At 36.5% G+C, this 21,408-nt stretch overlaps 1 protein-coding gene across 1 annotated transcript; it reads right to left on the bottom strand.

Annotated features, from left to right (window-relative positions):
- Positions 1-2,238: 2,238 nt before the first annotated feature.
- LOC127835593 (uncharacterized) lies at positions 2,239-19,845 on the bottom strand. The gene is made up of 7 exons (XM_052362028.1): positions 19,781-19,845; positions 17,227-17,393; positions 16,892-17,016; positions 16,173-16,320; positions 3,967-4,094; positions 3,086-3,302; positions 2,239-2,795 (listed from the first exon to the last, which is right to left on the bottom strand). The coding sequence occupies exons 1-7, from the start codon at positions 19,843-19,845 to the stop codon at positions 2,527-2,529; spliced, it is 1,119 nt and encodes a 372-aa protein (XP_052217988.1). The 3' UTR covers positions 2,239-2,526.
- Between the last annotated feature and the right edge of the window lie 1,563 nt (positions 19,846-21,408).

Here is a 21,408-nt window from a genome sequence, read left to right as displayed (position 1 = left end):
AATTAGAAGGAATATTATATACATACATATTACCATTCCTACATGTAATATACCAATATCCAAGTCATCCAAACTCGGCCAGATGCAAAACCCGTTATCCTTCCGGTTAAAATATTTGTATTGATCCAATTTCAAGCAAAGAAACAACAACAAATGAGCCGTGCTCTGTGAAAAGGGGTTTTAATGAATGTGCATAAAGTGTCGTCCCATATTAGCCTGTGCAGTCCACACAGGCTTATCAGGGACGACACTTTCCGCTTTTATGTTATCTTTCGTTTAAAGAAATATCTTCTTAGCAAAAATCAAGTTTTTGCGGAAAGTGTCGTCCCTGATTAGCCTATGCGGACTGCACAGGCCAATCTGGGACGACACTTTCCGCACATGCATTAAACCCCCTTTTTACAGAGCACTGTCCAAATGTGTTATGGTCAAATCCAAACAGTAAGTGGCCTTTTAGTGGTGCAATGAATTCAAACCAAAACTACCTTCAAACAAGAAATATATGTTTACAAGATGACCGACGTCTGTTCTAAATGAACACATATAGCCATGATGAAATTCATTGCTTCATAAGTTTAGTTTCATTGTCAAAATAGTTGTTATTGAAACACATTAGCATAAACCACTGATCAGCTGACACAGGCAAGTACCTCTACAGCCTTTTGTTTCATTTGTATTTGTTAGAAATTAAAATGTAAGGCCGCATTATTGCAGATCACAAGGCAATATCAAGTGTGTTTTACTTTAGCCGCGATACTCGCTAGCGTTCTACTCAAAACTAGATGCATGTGCAAATATATATCTTATTGTTACCTTCTAAGTATATGTGTTCGATAACGTAACGAATACTGGTCGATAAAAAATAATCAGAAAACTGCTCCCGTTGCCTCATGTCTTTAACAGCACCACTCATATTATGCTAACGAAATGCTACAACACAACCTTTTAATATTCGTTTGACTTTCAGCATTACAAATATCTTTGCAGAATGTGAACCCTGACGCGTGATGTGAAAGTATCATTTTAATTTTTGTTTGCACTCGCTTTTGTTTGGATAATGAATTTGTTGTAGTACATGTATGTGTTATGTTATGGGGAAATGTGTAAACAAAACACACAATAAGAGGTATAAAATAAAACAAACATATCACACGATGAAGGCTTTGTTTCTATGCACACTTATTTGCACTCTCCGTGATGATCTCTTAAGTATGACAACATCAGTCTACAGACCAACTAACTAATACACTAACAGACAGACAAATCAAAAGATTAATTGACATGTTAATCGGATCGATTTATAAAACATTATGATTTATAAGCTTAATTATTGGTAAATATACAACGGACCTAATTATCTTCCTGTCTTACTCACGGTATTTTAAAAGCACCTGCATATGTTTCTGATTTGCAGGGGAAATAACCTAAATTATAATGGCCGGGCACAGAAGCGATTTTCTTTCCTCTACTATCGCCATCAATAGAAGTTCCGTTTGAAAGTTTATATGATTGTGTCAATGTACCTTTTTAAGTCAATGCAAATAGAACGGTATTTTACCACAACCAGGCATGTATGACTAATTTTAGTATCAAACGTACTAATACAATTCCAATTATTCCCTTTTTATAATATACGATAGCTTAGAGTAACAAGTAATCAGACAAAAACTATTCGTCATGTTGTGCCAGTGATGTGGCCTGTTGTGCGTGTAAGCTTTATTGACGACATCAGCAAACTTCAAACTTCCAAAAATATTGAATAAGGACATACACAGTAAACTTTATGTATTCGTATTTATTTTAGTGTGTCTTTTGTGATGCATTGTTGGCTTAGAGAGAGTTTTCGCTGGGCTTTAAACTGGTTTATACCTAGGCGATTACTCAAAATTTTATCATAAGTAACGATAATGTTTTACAAATTTAAATTTCCGTTAGGTTGACAAATTATGTGTTAGAGTCGAAAGCTTTTTTAGTACGTTATTTGGGATTTTAAAATCTAATTTGCAAAACATCATATATGTTTCTTTCTATCCGACAGGCGTTTCCCTTTGGGTATCTTTAAGAACATGTAATATACGTCATTTTAGATCGCAACACATGAAGCGTCACCATCAAAAAAGTGCAACACATTACTGGGTCCTTTAACAATGGCCTTCAATCCTTCTATGTGTGTGTAATGCCCTGAACGAATGATTCATTATATACCGAATGCATAACTAATGTTATTCCATTCTTGTTGTGAAATCTCCCTGAGGAAAATACGAGCATGATCTTTCTTGCGCCAACACGACCTTCTATTAAATCGTCGAAATTGGTAATAATTTCTTTAATAGCGGATGTGATATTCTTTCTTGGATATTCGTTTACACATTCCTCTGTTTCACATGAAAGCGGTTGTTGCCGAATATTTTGGATTTTGAACAACACATCGTTTAAATCATTTGAAGTAGACAACCGAAGATGTGTATTTTCGTAATCATTAACTATTTCAATCTCCAGTTTTTGTCCGTTTGGTTCACCGTACGCCTATAAATGTTGAGCTATATATGTCAAACCATTCAACGCCGCCTGAAACTCTTCTCGATTCATCGCTGATTCAGATAAATTATCAATGACTCCAACGATGTCGGACTTGCTGCTCACACCACATTTCTCACACGTCGCGTCGATAAGCCGATCAATAAGAGTATTAAGTGCGTCGAAGTTCTCTACAGAGTAAACGTAGGACAAACTATACGAGTCTGGTGGTGATGCGATCTTATGAAGCTCCTTGTGAGACACTTCTGATCCAATTCCTGCAGTTGCAAATAAGTATTACCTTCATAATATATGCAGACATTATCATTTGCAATGTATGTTAACTTAATTATCTAACATAAACATATGTCTGTTATCATAATCCAAATGTTAGTCTTCCCTCTAAAGTCAAGTTAAGCTTAATGCGCTGCAAAGTTGGACATCTTTTACATTACATTCAGACTATGATATTAAACTGTATATGCATGTTTAATGCAGAAATTCTAACAATACATTCTCACAATTTGTCTGTCTTTCTTATTGTGAATCATTGTATAGCATACTTTACCTATTGACACAACATACGCATCTTTTCGCAGATTTCTAGCAGCAGCTTCAGTTGCCAGCCGATTAGAAGACATACTGTCCGTCAAAACAAATACGAATTTCATAATGGACAGTCCAGCGAGACGGTTCTGTCTTCGTGCTAGCAATGTAGTGGCTATGTCGAGACCTTTATGAGTATATGTGGCGCCTGGTCGGTATGGTATTTTCAGAACTTGTGTCTGGAATTTGATATCAAGTGTTGTTTCTTAAATCGGTGTGTAAAGCCCCATTAACGCTCAAAATCAACGAATATTTTATAAAATAAAGTTCACCCATACAAAAATCAGTGTTCCTTATAGAAATAGTCAATGTTTCGTTTCTAGATGTAGTCTGGTAACATAGATTTAAGAAGATACACAATGCTCGTTTTTATTGTGTGTGGTACAATATATCCAACACATGTTCATGTACCAATTTAGTGTTCGTGTGTCGTATGAAAAGATATTGTTGCGGAAAATTAAAATGTTATATATTGTACCACAAAGAATAAAAAAGAGAATCTTGCATCATGTTAAATCTTTGTTGCCAGACCACATCTAGCGTTAAAGATTCGGCTTTTGATATAAGGAAGAATGATTATTAATGGGGTAACTTTATATTACGAAATATTTTAAGAAATATTTGCTGATTTTGAGTGTTAATGGCTTTAAATCATCAAATAATATATCCTGAGTAATAAGCATCGTCAATATTGTGTCAGATATTAGTAAGATGAATTACGGCATGCTCCTTATATGATCATGAGGAACTTGAAGCTTCAGCTCGAAGTAACGCATATTGCTATCAATCTGTAACTCAATTAAGACGGATTGAATATAAGTACTGTTCCTTTCCAAAAAGTACCTTTAGTTCCTCTTTGGTTAATGTACTGTCAAACTCTATCTCCAAGACAGCTCCTGTTGAAAAGGTAACGACTGCAAATTGAAATTCGGTGGAAACATCGGCTGGAACTGCCTCGCATATACTAACGCCTTAAATAGATTTGTGTAAATTACATTCCTATACTCAGTGCGCTTATGACAACAAACGTAAATATACACAACCATTTAGAAATAGCATCGAACCTGGTAATCAAGGAGCATGTATGGGTATTGGTAAACACATGTATTACCTACTTTAGACATTCGTGTTGGTACTCTTAGGAACAATTTCTTTGATTTACACGATCTTTTAGAGATGCTTCCGAAATACATTATCGCAGGCCAACATCAGTGTAAATTAGGCCAGAATTCTTTCGTTCGTTTCAAAATACCACTGAAATAAGCCATATAGTAAATACTGCGCACAAAACATATACAAGGTACGCTTAGCATTTAGAAAAACCGATAACAAACAATGGTATGGTTTAATCAGAACATACGCCTTCTAATATTAATAATATCACGTTTAACTGCACACACAATATCTGACATACCTACCAAATCTTACTTAAGAATGTCTCACATGTATCAAAATCCATTTACTTATGACTGCCAAAACTCACATTCGCATCTTAACGAAACTACATTTGAAATTTATAATACTTGAAACTAACTATTTCCAATATATTTGAGTCATATGTGAGACTTGAAGGCCGGGTAAAGAAAGACATAATTATTTCAATAAAAGTACACTGAATTATCAGCATTACTTCAATTTTTAAAAGTCGCTTACGGTTTTCGCAACATCGTCCATAATATCTGTCCGTACATGCGCACTCGGTTTCGTTCCATATCCCGCTATTGTAACATACCGGTTGTTCGCACTCTTCGTACTCAACCAATGATTCTATGTTCAACCCGCAATACTCAATGCACTCTTGTGCCGTATGGTACTCAAAGCAGCAAAATGATTTGTCTCTCATTTTCTGTGAATTAGCTGTTCCGCAAGGACAATCTGACGACCATGGGCCGGTTGCTGGAAGTATTGTGCATGCGGACAACGATGCACATTCATTGCTGTAAGCTCGTCCATATATCATTAGAGACACAACAAAAGCAATGCTAAAACACCGCATTTGTTCTGATTAAGTTAAACCGGTAAATACTGTGTTAGATAATATATAAATGAGCAAGCTTAAATCACTATTTCACGAATTTATATTTATCTCCATTATTAATTTATTACTTAAATCACAGTATCGATACAAATTATGATTTAACAAATATATAAATAATTGTGATCGTTATCACATTTTTACACAATCATTTTAAATGTTTCATGAATTTGTAAACATAACCGTTTATATTTAAACAGTTGAGCTTTATTAAAATCTGAACACGCGTGTGAGAAAATCTCGTTAAATGGCTTAATGCAAAATGAACTGAATTATAATCGCACTCTGTTATTCAATACGCGAACGGAACAATTGTGAAACGAAATTCATAGGTAAACCACCACTCTTTCGGTTAATGCAATACACATTTTCAGTTTAATATATTTATCCAACGACACGCTACAACACATATATAAATAGTTAGGCAGAATACTGATCAATGCTTGTGTACATTTACATGTATTCAACATTACCAAAATACATCACACAAATTAATTATATAAATTATTGTACAAAAACATATCTCCCGATTTAAGCTTACGAATATAATGGGCATAATGTGCTTTGTCTTTTGTTTTATTCTAAAAACATGTTCGGTATCAAAAAGTGTATTAATCGTGTGATTTATTTTTATGATATTGGTATTAATAATTGATCATACAATGAAGTATTACCCTTGCGATTAATTGTAGCAGACAAATGCCACGCGCTTCTAAAGTATGATAACGGTTTAATTGCTGATATTAAATAAAGTTGCTGCAGAGCCAACAAAGTCAAAACTTACGGTCTCACGAAATAACAATGGCAATGGCAAGTCGATGTAGCGACTGATACACGTGCTTTTGTTACTAATTCAATTCCTCTTACGCGTCATCGTATTCCAAAGTTGAGACAAATAATTAAAGCCAAGACTATGCATGCGATTACATATAATGGGACAACGTGTAGTAGTAAAGTGTCTTTATGTAAAAACATACCATTGCTTTGGATTAAGTAGATTATTCTCTAGAGAATAAAAATTGATTATTGGCCTAGAATCCGCTGGAAAATATTTGCGCAATACACTTGTTAATAATAGTAGTAATAAGCGATTATGTTACATCACATATAGCTAACGTTATAAATCGTTAGTAATATAGAGAATACTAGGTTAGCGTTGAATAGATAGGAGTGTGTGTTGCGAGGCTTAGAGCGCCGGGAGCGCGAGCCTTACAAACTACTCTCTAATCAACGCTAGGGCTAGTATTCTATTTATCCCGTCAATTTTCTTAGTCTTCAATGATTTAGTCTTTAAATGATAAAATAAAAGCAAACACATTAAATTAACTGATTCTAACATTGCGTAGTAATATTAATTGTGATCTTTCCCGTTTACGGAACTCGAAATAGTCCTAAAGAATTCCACGCAAAAGAAGAGTAACGAGACAAAATATCGCTATATGCCTCAATTAAAATTTAATCAGCATTCCAAATGTTACACACTCAAGTAGAACACAAACGCTTTTGTTTAAATTAAAATGAAACTATGTATAGGCAATGTGAATGTTAATGAATATCTTATATGATACACTTTACGTGAATGACTTAACATCAGGTACCCATTCAACAGGAAATAATTTAATTGTTACAAATTCACCAATTTACATTCACAAAATCTGTGTTTTTTATTTTGCATGCTTAGCTAAATGAAAGTAAATTAAACATTTACAAAGCAGTGTGACGGTATATTAAGTAAAATATTACACTGATAAATTGCGACAATCGCACAAAAGCAAAATTTGTATAGTTTAACCATGAATGAATAGCCATTCATAATTAAAATGCGTGGTTTATTTTGCAATACTTATTTAACGGACGCTTGTTTAACTAACGATTACCCTTTGTTTAGATCTATTTTCTGTAGTTCATTGTGTAAGTTAATACATTGTAATTATATGGTCTTTTATTCAGCGAAGACCGGAATCGTTATCGATCTGTCTGCATTTAAAACAAAACATGTCCGCTTTTTTTGAGTCTATACAGCAATTTTGCAAAGCGTGATGTATGCAAACGCGAACGAATAAACGTACAATGAGGTAAGATTATCCGCATTGGGTTACGTACATATGCCGTTCGTTTTGTAACCCTTTGCTTTAATGCTTCATGTGAAATGACAAAAGTTGTCTTTACCTCAGGTCTGTGATCACACTTAATACATGATGAAAGGCATGGCTTTGTAATACATTAGAGGTGGAAACACATAAAAGAATATCATTTTAAAAGCGTAGTATGTTTATGTACTTGCATACAATTTATCAATTAGAGCATGTAGAGCATGTTGAACAAAATTTTGTAAGGCGATTGTGAAGATCACACATCAGATACAAACAACATACAAACCAAATATGATCAACATATGAGTCGTTAAACAAAGGTATACATTAAGGTTAACAAGAACTCCTCTGCAGTTTATCTTTTCCCTAATGCATCTTCATATAAACTTATTAATAGCATCATTGAGCTAAGTCGAGGTTCGTTACCATACTTTTACAACTCAGCACCATCAGTGATTTACTTTGGTCGTTTCAAAGCGGTGATTCCTGTTGTGTGAACTATGAAAGAAGAAAGAGTTTGTTGTACTCGGTGTAAATTTGTATTTGGGAACGATCAAATTAAATCCAGCATACTTATAAATACACTTTGTTTATTGCGCAATACAGTGCGGTTCCCATTAATCCGCAATAAAACATGTCGGAGAGTCGCACGTATTTGTTTCTCTTCAAAACAATGTGGACTATTGAGATTGAAGCCAGGGGGGGGGGGGGGGGTGATGTCACATCCATGTGGCAGACGGTGAAATAATTAAGAATGTATGGTGCATGTAGGAAACTGGTACTCCAAAACATCACACAGGCAATTGATAAGAACTCTAGCTGGCTGCAAGGCGATTTAGGCTGGAAGCTCACCTTAAATAGTAGCGTACTAAACAACACTGCTGCCCAGTCAATATAAGGTTGTGCTACGCTTAAAGGAGCGATAAAGTATTTAAAAAATGCACCCAGCTGATGAAGTTAGCTGGCTGCAGTTTATCTGTAGTTTGAATCTAAATTTGGTCCCGTGACTTGTAGCTTCTGGCATTTAGATTGCAAGTTTATATTAATTAAGGCAAGGTCGGCATGCCGTCTTGAACGTCATGCAGTGGCTTTAATCTCGCACTCTTCTATTATTGTTTAATGTTAAATGTTTTGTCGACGAAAAATTAATCGCATGCGGACTATTAATTATGTTTTCGTGACAGGTGACTTAATTTTCTACTAGGCCTGCGTTCAAGGGGGTAGAACCTTGCTTTATGTTTCCCAACAGCATTCTTCCTATGACACGCGTTAACCTTAATTATAAAGTTCAAAGCTACTACATGTAATAGCTTCAAGATGACATGCATTTTAATTGAACATTCAATGCCATGTCCTTTATCACAAACAGCTCAGCGACGGCCAATATAATAATGGGATCATTTATATTTCAAAGTAATATGTATACCTTTAAAGCGTCACTGAATTTGAAATGGCTTAAGCTGTTAAAAATAGATGTAATTTGTATCTTATATAATAAGAAAGGGACACTTGAATGTCATAAATGCATGCCCTTGTCCTATAACAAGGTCTCCCCAATGCTGCCGCAGCTGAAGTAGGGCAGAGTTTTTGTTAAATTAACAAACAAGTCAGAATATACTGAATTGTAATACATGTAATGTGATCCGTTATTGACAGCATTCAATGCATGATTAATTGCGCAATACTCCGTTCTTTTATGTGTTTGGTTTACATAGCCACTAAATTTAGACTGAGTTTAAATTTCCGTCAGTTTCGTATCACGGAATGTGATTTTGATTTGTTTCTATTTAAAGCCAAATATGAACCACATAGTGGACAATCAACATATATGTGAATGATAGTGCTTTTTAAACATGATTTGATTTTGCATGTTAATGCAAATGCTCACTACTAAATCATAGAATTTAATGGAAACTCTGTTCATAATCGTACAACGTATTACGCTCTAAAGCTGGCTTAAACGTATTAAATATCTACTTCGTAGTGTTTGCTGATAAACACTTGCATTGCGCTGAACTGCTATTCGCTGCTGCGTTCATTATGCTACGATCTGATATTCGTCTTGACTTTCAAGTGATATTATGCGCATTTTTCACGGTTGAATTGAGCTGAAAAGAAATCACAGGTCAAAAGAGTTAGTTAAAATGTGGTAACTGACCAATCATCTACAACTCATCTTGCTACTAGTTGTTTAAAAAATGTATATAGTATATTCGATATTTTACATGACTGCACAGTCCTCTAAGCCGAGCGGAACTGTCTTTTTATTAGGATCGGAGTTAGTGTTCGTGTGTTGTATGAAAGAATCTGCATTAAAACTAAATTCACATCGTACATCGAATCATTTCTGTCGTCAGTTGTCAAAACGAAAGTACGGTTGATATTCAAATGCATTAGTTTGGTCTTACCGGGATACTTGATAATAACAGATCATTAAATAGGATGTGCTTTTTAAAATGTAATTCCACGTGTTTTCAAAATATCTCAGCATGGGCCAAAATAATATCAAGTTTGATGTCTGACTTTGAATTATCGACCCATATAACGACCGTTGATAATACAATTATAAACTATTGAACATTTGATGACATTGAATATAACTTAAACGCTGTTTATATATCAATAACACTTATTAATGGTGATCATATCGTGCAGCGTTTTGTCGTCTAACCCCATTTAGATTTATATCGTAGACTTATGTCCTTAAATGTCGGTTTACAGGTAATTTGTCCAATTAAACATTCAATCAATGCCAATATAATCGCGACAAGAAAGCGCGTAATAACATGATAATTGAAAATCGTCAGAAGAAATGTATGCATTTAAGTTGATTGGTTTCGATATGAATGATATCTTAATCGCGTTTGAATATTGAAAGCTGGACGATCGTTGTTTGAACACCTGCTCATACAATACCTTTAAAACATATAGCATGCCGTAATCGCATCATTGACTTTGCCATTACAACCATCGGATACGATTTTTAAGCGTGTGTTTAAGTCATCCATGTTATAAAATACGCATCTAGGAGCCCTGCATAAGTATCGTTCAGGTTTTTCTGGGGCTACGTGCCCTCTGTAACACATGAATATCAAGCTATAATCTGAGCGAGATACACTTGTCTTTAATGATGTACATGTTGTCATGTATTTACGTTCAATTTTACGAGATACGTTTGGTTTTTATACAGTGTATTCCATCAATCAGAAAACACAGACATGAATATTATTGTTTACTTGCAATAGAGAAAACATGTACACATTCAAACGTGTTATTACAAGTTCGTTTAAGCGTTCAGTAATTTAATAGTGTGTCAATAGTCAGTGTGTATCAAGCATATTCTGCACTCTTCATTTACATTGTTAAAATCTCAGCGATGTGGTTATTATTCATTTTTATGATTCATATGATGCTTGTATAATCGAGTTATACCTTAGTTTGCTGTTGGTCTATGCTGGCATATATGTTAGATGTCGTAGAATGTGGAATTGGTTCATTATATTCATTTTGGTACGGACCGGCACTCCTCGATTTCCTGAAATACAATAATAACACAATTACACTTAAATGCAACGTGTTATGGATTATGTATACACTGGTGCAGCGTTATACACCAAACAATCCTGTTTGTGGTAAAAGAAATGCTGACTTTAATTGGACGTCAGGCAAATTTTGATATTTAGTCAAAACGTAGCCTTTTCGATTGAAAATAATATCGATGTCATAGCAAAAAAGCCATACATGCATCAAAAAAGGCTAGTCAATTACATAAAATGGACAGCATCATTCGAGTGGCTTGTGTTATACCGTGTCACACGAGCTCAAGTCCGAATGTTCATAAACACACTTTGAACACAACGGCTACCTTACTATTAATGTTATTACATGCCACAAAGCAATTCACATGTACATTTGCGTTTATTTGTTGTTAAACGAATTTATAACTTTTACATTAACAGTAATCCGTAGTTTGATTTCGTAATACTCTTTAAATATGATTCATGACGACATGCCGCGTATGAAGTCAAGCAAAAATCCCGAAACGATGTATTTGTATTGAAACATTAACATTTATATTATTGCAAAATTGCATGTCAATGTTATACCTTCGTTTAAGTGCACAACAAATAAAGACCACGAAAACAGCAATTATACAGCAGCATACGGTCAGACTGATGCTCAAGGCGTAGACGGCCACATCATTGGTATGCTGTCCCGCTTCTGAAAAATAGAATACAAAGTTTAGAATGCGTTTATAAATCGGATGTTTCAAATCTTGTTCAGTTATCGACATCTTATTTAGCGTTATTTACGGCTTCACAAACATATACTTATTTGCAGGCAAATAATTCACGTAGATATTAGTGTTTACTCTATGCATACAAACTAATGATATCATTCGTTTGTAAGGTGTGTGTTTATAAAATTACGTGTATATCATACAAATTAAAATATTATATATTATGTAATTTTTCGAGTTTGACCAATTTTGTCACGTTGTGTATAAATACCATCTGGTATATAAAATATTATATGTTTAGTAATACCGATGTTAATAGTTCTGTTTTCGAATTGTTGTACAAGCGTTGACGACTCAAGTCGTTTATTTGGTAAAGTTGGCATTGTAGACGTGTTTAAGGATGTCATAAATGATGCTAAGTTGCTGGATACTGTTGTCGTCCCGCGATCGATATTTGATGTCGTTTCACTACTCAATAGGGATGTCACTTGACCAATAGATGACACAACATTAGTAAGATCGTTTGAGGATGCAGAAGGAATTGAAGGCTGTGATGTACTAGACGACATAGGTTCCCCGAGACAACTCAACTGTGAAGCTGGATAAAAAATATCGTTATATTGATACATATAGGTTATCAAATTTTATATAAATTAAGATAGACATGCGTGTTAGGTAAATCTACTTTTTATGTATTCAATCGAATCTGGTTGTGCACGACGTATGGTAATACAACATTTCCTTAATTGATTAAGCGTCGTTGAATCATTGAAAGACGCACTTTCATTGTCAGTAGGGTTAGGGATGTACTTGATAAAATCGCAATTAATGTAGAAACAGAGTTGTTTTAATGTTGTTTCTTGACATTTGTCCCATCGCAAACCTCGTGCTGCAAAATTCACTACTTCACTTCTTATATGCAGTAACAATGGAAATAACGCACTGTTAAAAGCCTTGACGCCGTTAAGTGCATCTTGATTACTTGTTTTCTAATAAATTAAATACAATACTATAGACATCACAGGGATTGCAGAAAAACTCATACGAAGAATACATACGTTTTTGAGTTAAGTGGTTACTTTAAACAACATATGACTAAGGCATTTGAATACACAAACGATAAAGTAGCCTTTAAAAAAATATTTCCAAGTTTAAATAACAGCTTTATTTTCAAAACAATATTATGTATTCACCTTGTTTGCGTATAACATATAACAAGCCAAACGCAAAACACATGTAACATATATGTTTCCTATGGTGCTATTTTGGATTATTTTTGAAATATATATTTTTGTATTTTTCTATTGTATAATATGTTAATTTTATTCGCTTTTGAAAATAAATTAATTACACGTAACCTAATGGCTGTATATCATAATAAACTGTTTTGTTTTATTGATAAAATAAATATAAATAGGAATATTTACACTCGAGAAATATACAAAGGAGATACATGCTCGTCATAAACCGGCAGGCCTTAATATTAACATTCGATAGTGCATGCATAAGCTATACTATTTCATCGTATTTTGGATTATACATTTTCGTCAGTTACTTAATAAGCAGCCTATAACTCACTGAAGCAGTAGGCCGCTGGAAAGACGCCGTTTCGGGCAACGGTTTCATGTAATACACGTAAAAAGTTGAGCAGTTCTTGATTTGGATATGAAGCTCGTCGAAGCAGTTGTCCTGCGGATCCTGGATACATATTGTTCTGTTCACAATACCGTCACTAGCATTAGGAAACTGGTCTACAAAACGTGTACAATACAATTATCAAACTAAGAAATCAATATCATATATGATTTCTGCTTGTTTAGTCGTGAGTAATTTTCAAAAGTTGTAACATCATTTCGTTTTTGCGTGTGATTTCATGCGATCTCTATAACCACTACTCAGACAAAAAAAATCCACGACTCAACAAGAACCTACCATATACTGTTGTATAATAATATATTGATCTTTATATCGGTAAGGTATCATTTCGCTTTCAGGGTTTTTATTCACATAACATCATACATCAACAACGTCAGACACACACTCGTGTTAAAATTCTCGTTTTTTAATGCAAATAATTAGAATGCTTTGCAAATTGTACACAGTTGACATTATTTTCGAACCATCGTTATGTAATAAAAACATAATGTTTATCATATCTACACATTATATATTAACCTAATATTGTTGATACATTATGTTTGCTTACTAAATCAATGAATGTACTTTCAATACCACGTATTTGAGGCTTTTATTGTTAACTGTTAATTTGCTGTTGTTTTATTGTTTTAATGAATAAAACACATCACGTGTTTAGAACAATAAGACAAATATCATACCGTACATCCTACCTTTTAGTCACGCTGGACTATCCTTTCCGCATGTACCATTTTTAGGAGCTCCATTCAGCATTAGCGCATCGTCGGTGGAATACCAGCCTGGTTTGAGGTATGGTCACACAGGCGCTGTTGAAGTGGTATTTCTGATGGGTGACACTATTCATTCCTGGATCCAAGATTCGTGAGTAGCTGGTGATTGCCTTTCAGACATGGGTCCTCGGCGGCAACTGAGTTAGAATCATCAAAATAACGATATTATAGTATTGTTTTTTCATTTGCAATCAATTTTTCATCAAATGCAATTATTGCTTCATGTTAAGTTCTAATTAGTTTGAACTACACTGTCGATTTTAACGCATGCTACTCGTGAAACGTTTAGTAATGATTTGAGTTAACGTATAATTATATAATCTTCAGGTAAAATTCATTAAATCAGTTTAAAGCCGTAATTGTAACACTATATTATCTGATTGTACTATATCTAAAAATAAAATACTTATATCACAGCGTACAAGTTAACAGTAAAACCTTAAATGGGAAAATACATCGATAATTATCACCTTCTGTCAATGAAAACATAGTTTAGACGTAACTCGTATACAAAAAAACACATGCCATATAAACATACAAATTTTGATTTAATAATGTAGACATAAATTGGCAATAATTCGACTGCAAATGAAGTTTGGTGGAAAACAGTTAAATATATTTGTGTAATAAACTTTAAAACTGCGAAGATTATGTTAAATCATGTTTATTGCGCGTACCTTAACGAAATAGCAATGTAATAAAACGTAATTGATACATTACCATATATATCAAATAGAATTCCAAATATTCAAATTTATTTTGTCCGCATTTTGAGAATTGTGTGTCTGTTGCTTAAACTATTTTACTTTTAAAACCGCATAACTTTAAATGCGGAAAATATAACAAAGAATGTTATTCGACTTTCGGGTTTCAGTGTCCTATATTGTAAATTAGCCTACAAACATCTGCTGAAATAAGCTTATTGTGGTTCTCTAACATATACACGGAAGGCAAAACAATAGTTTAAGCAAGGTATAGTTGGTCTGAATACAAGAAGATTTGCGACACATTTATACATTTGAAGAGTGATGAGGAAATTTAATTTTAAGTGTGATTCGATACTTCTTTAGAAGAAACGCTAAACATAATGTCAAAGAATACATCATTACGGGATTACACATACTATTATATAATAATATCTACGCTTCATTGTGTATGATGCAATTATTTTGTATTTTGTTTACCTTTTAAATTGCTTCTTCAGTATCAACTAATATCCATTAGTCGATATAATACTGATGCATTACTGCCGGGTTTTAAAGGTATGATATATGTATCGTCACTCATTTAAATTGGAGCTTAAACGCGTTGTTCACGTGCATGTGCATGTATTTGTTCATCGCCCCAAACATAAAAACATGAAGTTTCATGGAGGTACTACTGACAGGTAGAATAACTCCATGCGTTGAACGCGGCTGAGTGAGCGGATCGATGGCGTACTGGTAACTCACTGAAGCAAATTTGAGCAGATTCATGGCCTAATGGCAACTCACTGAAGCCAGATTGAGCAGATCCATGGCCTAATGGTAACTCACTGAAGCCAGATTGAGCGGATCCATGGCCTAATGGTAACTAACTGAAGCCAGATTGAGCAGATCCGTGGCCAAATGGTAACTCACTGAAGCCATATTGAGCAGATCCATGGCCTTATGGTAACTCACTGAAGCCAGATTGAGCAGATCCATGGCCTAGTGGTAACTCACTGAAGACAGATTGAGCAGATTCATGGCCTAATGGCAACTCACTGAAGCCAGATTGAGCAGATCCATAGCCTTATGGTAACTCACTGAAACTAGATTGAGCAGATCCATGGCCTAATGGAAACTCACTGAAGCCAGATTGAGCAGATCCATGGCCTAGTGGTAACTCACTGAAGTCATATTGAGCGGATCCATGGCCTTATAATAACTCACTGAAGCCAGATTGAGCAGATCAAAGGCCTTATGGTAACTCACCGAAGCCAGATTGAGCAGATCCATGACCTAGTGGTAACTCACTGAAGCAAGATTGAGAAGATACTAGTACATGGCCTACTGGTAACTCACTGAAGCCAGATTGAGCGGATCCATGGCCGACAAGTAACTCAATGACGCCAGATCGAGCGGATCCATGGCCTAATGGTAACTCACTGAAGCCAGATTGAGCGGATCCATGGCCTAATGGTAACTAACTGAAGCCAGATTGAGCAGATCCGTGGCCTAATGGTAACTCACTGAAGCCATATTGAGCAGATCCATGGCATTATGGTAACTCACTGAAGCCAGATTGAGCAGATCCATGGCCTAGTGGTAACTCACTGAAGCCAGATTGAGCAGACCCATGGCGTAATGGTAACTCACCGAAGCCAGATTGAGCAGACCCATGGCATAATGGTAACTCACTGAAGCCAGATTGAGCGGATTCCTGGCCTAATGATAACTCATTGAAGCCAGATTGAGCAGATCCATGGATTAATGGTAACTCACTGAAGCCAGATTGAGCAGATCCATGACCTTATGTTAACTCACTGAAGCCAGATCGAGCAGATCCATGTCCTAGTGATAACTAACTGAAGCCAGATTGAGCAGCTCCATGGCCCAACGGCAACTAACTGAAGCCTGATCGAGCAGATCCATGGCCTAATGGAAACGGACTCAAGCCAAAATGAGCAGATCCATGGCGTAGTGTAACTCACTGAAGCCAGATAGAGCAGATCATTGGCCTACTAGTAACTCACTGAAGCCAGAATGAGCAGATACATTGCTTAGTGTAACTCACTGAAGCCAGATTGAGCAGATCCATGGCCTACTAGTAACTCACCGATGCCAGATTCAGCAGACCCATGGTCTAATAGTAATTAACTGAAGTCAAATTGAGCAGATCCATGGCTTAGTGGCTTAGTGTAACTCTCTGAAACCAGATTGAGCAGATCCATGGCCTACTAGTAACTCACTTAAACCAGATTGAGCAGACCCATGGCCTAATAGTAACTCACTGAAGCCAGATTGAGCAGATCAATGGCCTTGTAGTAACTAACTGCAGTCAGATTGAGTGGATCTATTGCCTTATGGTAGCTCACTGAAGCCAGATTGATAGGATGCATTGCCTTATGGTAACTCACTGAAGCCAGATTGAGCATATCCATGGCCTAATGGTAACTCACTGAAGCCAGATTGAGCAGAACATGGCCTAATGGTAACTCACTGAAGACAGATTGAGCAGATCAATGGCCTAATGGTAACTCACTGAAGCCAGATTGAGTGGATCCATCACCTTATTGTAACTCACTGAAGCCATATTGAGCGGATCCATGGCCTAATGGTAACTCACTGGAGCCAGATTGAGCAGATCCATGGCCTAATGGTAACTCACTAAAGCCAGATTGAGCAGATCCATGGCATTCTTGTAACTCACTGAAGCCTGATTGAGCATATTCATGGCCTAATAGTAACTCACTGAAGCCAGATTGAGCAGATCCATGGCCTACTGGTAACTCACTGAAGCCAGATTGAGCAGACCCATGGCGTAATGGTAACTCACCGAAGCCAGATTGAGCAGATCAATGGCATAAGGGTAACTCACTGAAGCCAGATTGAGCGGATTCCTGGCCTAATGATAACTCATTGAAGCCAGATTGAGCAGATCCATGGATTAATGGTAACTCACTGAGCCAGATTGAGCAGATCCATGGCCTTATGTTAACTCACTGAAGCCAGATTGAGCAGATCCATGTCCTAGTGATAACTAACTGAAGCCAGATTGAGCAGCTCCATGGCCCAACGGAAACTAACTGAAGCCTGATCGAGCAGATCCATGGCCTAATGGAAGCGGACTCAAGCCAGAATGAGCAGATCCATGGCGTAGTGTAACTCACTGAAGCCAGATAGAGCAGATCAATGGCCTACTAGTAACTCACTGAAGCCAGAATGAGCAGATACATTGCTTAGTGTAACTCACTGAAGCCAGATTGAGCAGATCCATGGCCTACTAGTAACTCACCGATGCCAGATTGAGCAGACCCATGGTCTAATAGTAATTAACTGAAGTCAAATTGAGCAGATCCATTGCCTAGTGGTAACTCACTGTAGTCTGATTAATCAGATCCATGGTCTACTAGTAACTCAATGACGCCAAATTGAGCAGACCCATAGCCTAATAGTAACTCACTGAAGTCAGATTGAGCAGATCCATGGACTAGTGGTAACTAACTGAAGTCAGATTGAGTGGATCCATTGCCTAATGGTAACTCACTGAAGCCAGATTGAGCCGATCCGTGGCCCTATGGTAACTCACTGAGGCCAGATTAAGCAGATCCATGGCCTAATGGTAACTCACTGAAGCAAGATTGAGCAGATCCATGGCCCAATGGTAACTCACTGAAGCCAGATTGAGTGGATCCATTGCTTTATGGTAACTCACTGAAGCCAGATTGAGCAGATCCATGGCCTAATGGTAACTCACTGACGCCAGATTGAGCTGATCCATGGCCTAATGGTTACACACTGGAGCCAGATTGAGCAGATCCATGGCCTTATGGTAGCTTACTGAAGCCATTTTGAGCAGATCTGTGGCCTACTGGTAACTCACTGAAGCCAGATCGAGCAGATCCATGGCTTACTAGTGACTTACTAAAGACTTATTGAGCAGAGCCATGGCCTAATGGTAACTCACTGAAGGCAGATTGACCAGACCCATGTCCTGCTGGTAACTCACTGAAGCCAAATTGAGCATATACATGGCCTAATGGTTACTCCCTGAAGCCAGATTGAGCAGATCCATGGCCCAATGGTAACTCACTGAAGCCAGATTGAGCAGATGCATGACCTAGTGGTAACACACCAAAACCAGACCAAGCAGATCGATGGCCTTATGGTAACTCACTGAAGCCAGATCGAGCAGATCCATGTCCTAATGGTAACTAACTGAAGCCAGATTAAGCAGATCCATGGCCTTATGGTAACTCACTGAAGCCAGATTGAGCAGATCCATGGCCTTATGGTAACTCACTGAAGCCAAATTGAGAATATCCGTAGCTTAATTGTAACGCACTGATGCCAGATTGAGATGATCCGTGGCTTAATGGTAACTCACTGAAGACAGATTGTGCAGATCCGTGGCCTTATGGTAAGTCACTGAAAATAGATTGAGCTGACCCATGGCTTAATGGTAAGTAACTGAAAATAGATTGAGCAGATCCGAGGCTTAATGGTAACTCACTGAAACTAGATTAAGCAGACCCATGGCTTAATGGTAACTCACTGATGCCAGATTAAGCAGACCCGTGGCTTAATGGTAAGTCACTGAAGCCAGATTGAGCAGATCCGCGGCTTAATTGTTACTCATTGAAGCCAGATTGAGCAGATCCATTGCCTAGTTTTTACTCACTGAAGTCAGATTGAGCAGACCAAGGCCTAGTTTTAAATCACTGAAGCCAGATTGAGATGATCCGTGGCTTAATGGTAACTCACTGAAGCCAGATTGAGCAGATACATGGCCTTGTTGTTACTCACTGAAGCCAGATTGAGCAGATCCATCGCCTAATGGTAACTCACTGAAGCCAGATTGAGGAGACCTATGGCCTAGTTGTAACTTATTGAAGCAAGATTGAGCAGATCCGTTTCCTTGTTGTAACTCACTGAAACCAGATTGAGCAGATCCATAGCCTAGTTGTAACTCACTCCAGCCAGATTGAGCAGATCGGTGGCTTAATTGTAACTCACTGAAACTAGATTAAGCAGACCCATGGATTATTGGTAACTCACTGAAGCCAGTTTAAGCAGATCAATGGTCTAATGTTAACACACTAAAGATTGAATGGAGCCATGGCCTAATAGTAAATCACTGAAGGAAGATTGAACAGATCTATGGCCTAGTTGTAACTCACTGAAGCCAGATGAGTAGATCCATGGCCCAATGGTAAATAACTGAAGCCAGATTGAGCGGATCCATGGCCTAATGGTAACTCTTTGAAGACATATAGAGCAGAATTATAGCCTAGTGATAACTCTCTGAAGCCAGAACAAATGGGTCGCTTGATTGGTCCTCTTCTTGGCACCAATATTGTAACCCACGTGTCGCTCAAGAAGTTTAACTAATGTATAGTGTACTAGGTGCTTAATACCGTGCACAACACGACCGAAAGACCGCGTGCGATCTGTTTAACAGGGCTTCACCTGTATCTCGCACAATCCGCCTTTACCGAACTAAAGGTCCACTATTGGCGATAACATAATGATACACTTATTAAAAATCTACAGGACATATGCGTCTCATAGTTCATTGCGAATGCCTCATTGTCGGTATAAAATAATATTCATATATGCTTAAATAATAATTCTTCATATTAAAGGATACATCGCTGTTTAATATATTTAGATTTATTTTTAAAGGGACATTGCTCATTTTGTCAACTTTATGAAATACTGTAACTGCGTTAAAGCGGATTACATATAATGTACGATAATCCACACGAAATGCAGTATTTATATATTAGAGAGTCTATAAATTTAACATTATGCTGGTTGTGAAAATAGACGGTATAATTTAATTGAATATTCAGAAAACCCAAAACTTTATACTGTGATACAGCATCTTGTATGTCATCGAACAATTTACCGGATCCAGGTGTGTTTGATAAAACCTTTATATGATTGTTAAAACAATTTAACAACGTTCATTTTGTTTGAAAACCTATTGCCATATCAAAATCGCAAGTTAATAGGCAACCTCCCACTGAATGTCGTATTGCCTTTCATCTAATAACACTGTTTGCACATCATCTGTGGTAAGACTGATACTATGATGTATTACTTATTTTAAAATTTCTTTGTTTTTAACAGATAGCGGATGATAATTAGCGTTCATATAATAGCCGATTGCAATAATAATTTCTAGGAAAGATCAGTTAAACTCGCTGAAACCTTCGATTATATATATTTAAAATTATATGTTTCTTCTGTACAGGAACACTTGCAAGTTTGCTCAAAGTACACATGGAAAGCGAAACGATGTTGATGTTTTTGAATAACACCATGTTGATTGATTATCATCATCATCATCATAATCATCATCATAAACATCATAATCATTATCATCATCATCATCATCATCATCATCATCATCATCATCATCATCATCATCATCATCATCATCATCATCATCATCATCATCATCATCATCATCATCATCATCATCATCATCATCATCATCATCATCATCATCATCATCATCATCATCATCATCATCATCATCATCATCATCATCATCATCATCATCATCATCATTATCGACATCATCATCATCATCATAATCATCATCATCATCATTATCATCATTATCATCATCATATTTTACGATGTTCCCGTCTCAGACACCGATCAGCTTCCTCCAGGCTTCTCAGTTTTGAGCGAGTCTCTCCAGCAGCCCCAACGTCTGCCGATCGGCTTTGCATCTTAATTAAGGTCTCGACGCAAGTAGTTTCTAGGCCGCCTCTCTTCCTCTTCCTTTGGGATT

The sequence above is a fragment of the Dreissena polymorpha genome, chromosome 6 (genome assembly GCF_020536995.1).
Source record: "Dreissena polymorpha isolate Duluth1 chromosome 6, UMN_Dpol_1.0, whole genome shotgun sequence".
NCBI lineage: Eukaryota > Metazoa > Mollusca > Bivalvia > Myida > Dreissenidae > Dreissena > Dreissena polymorpha.
The sequence above is the reverse complement of the archived record's forward strand: the minus strand, read 5'-3'. Positions and strand labels throughout refer to the sequence as shown.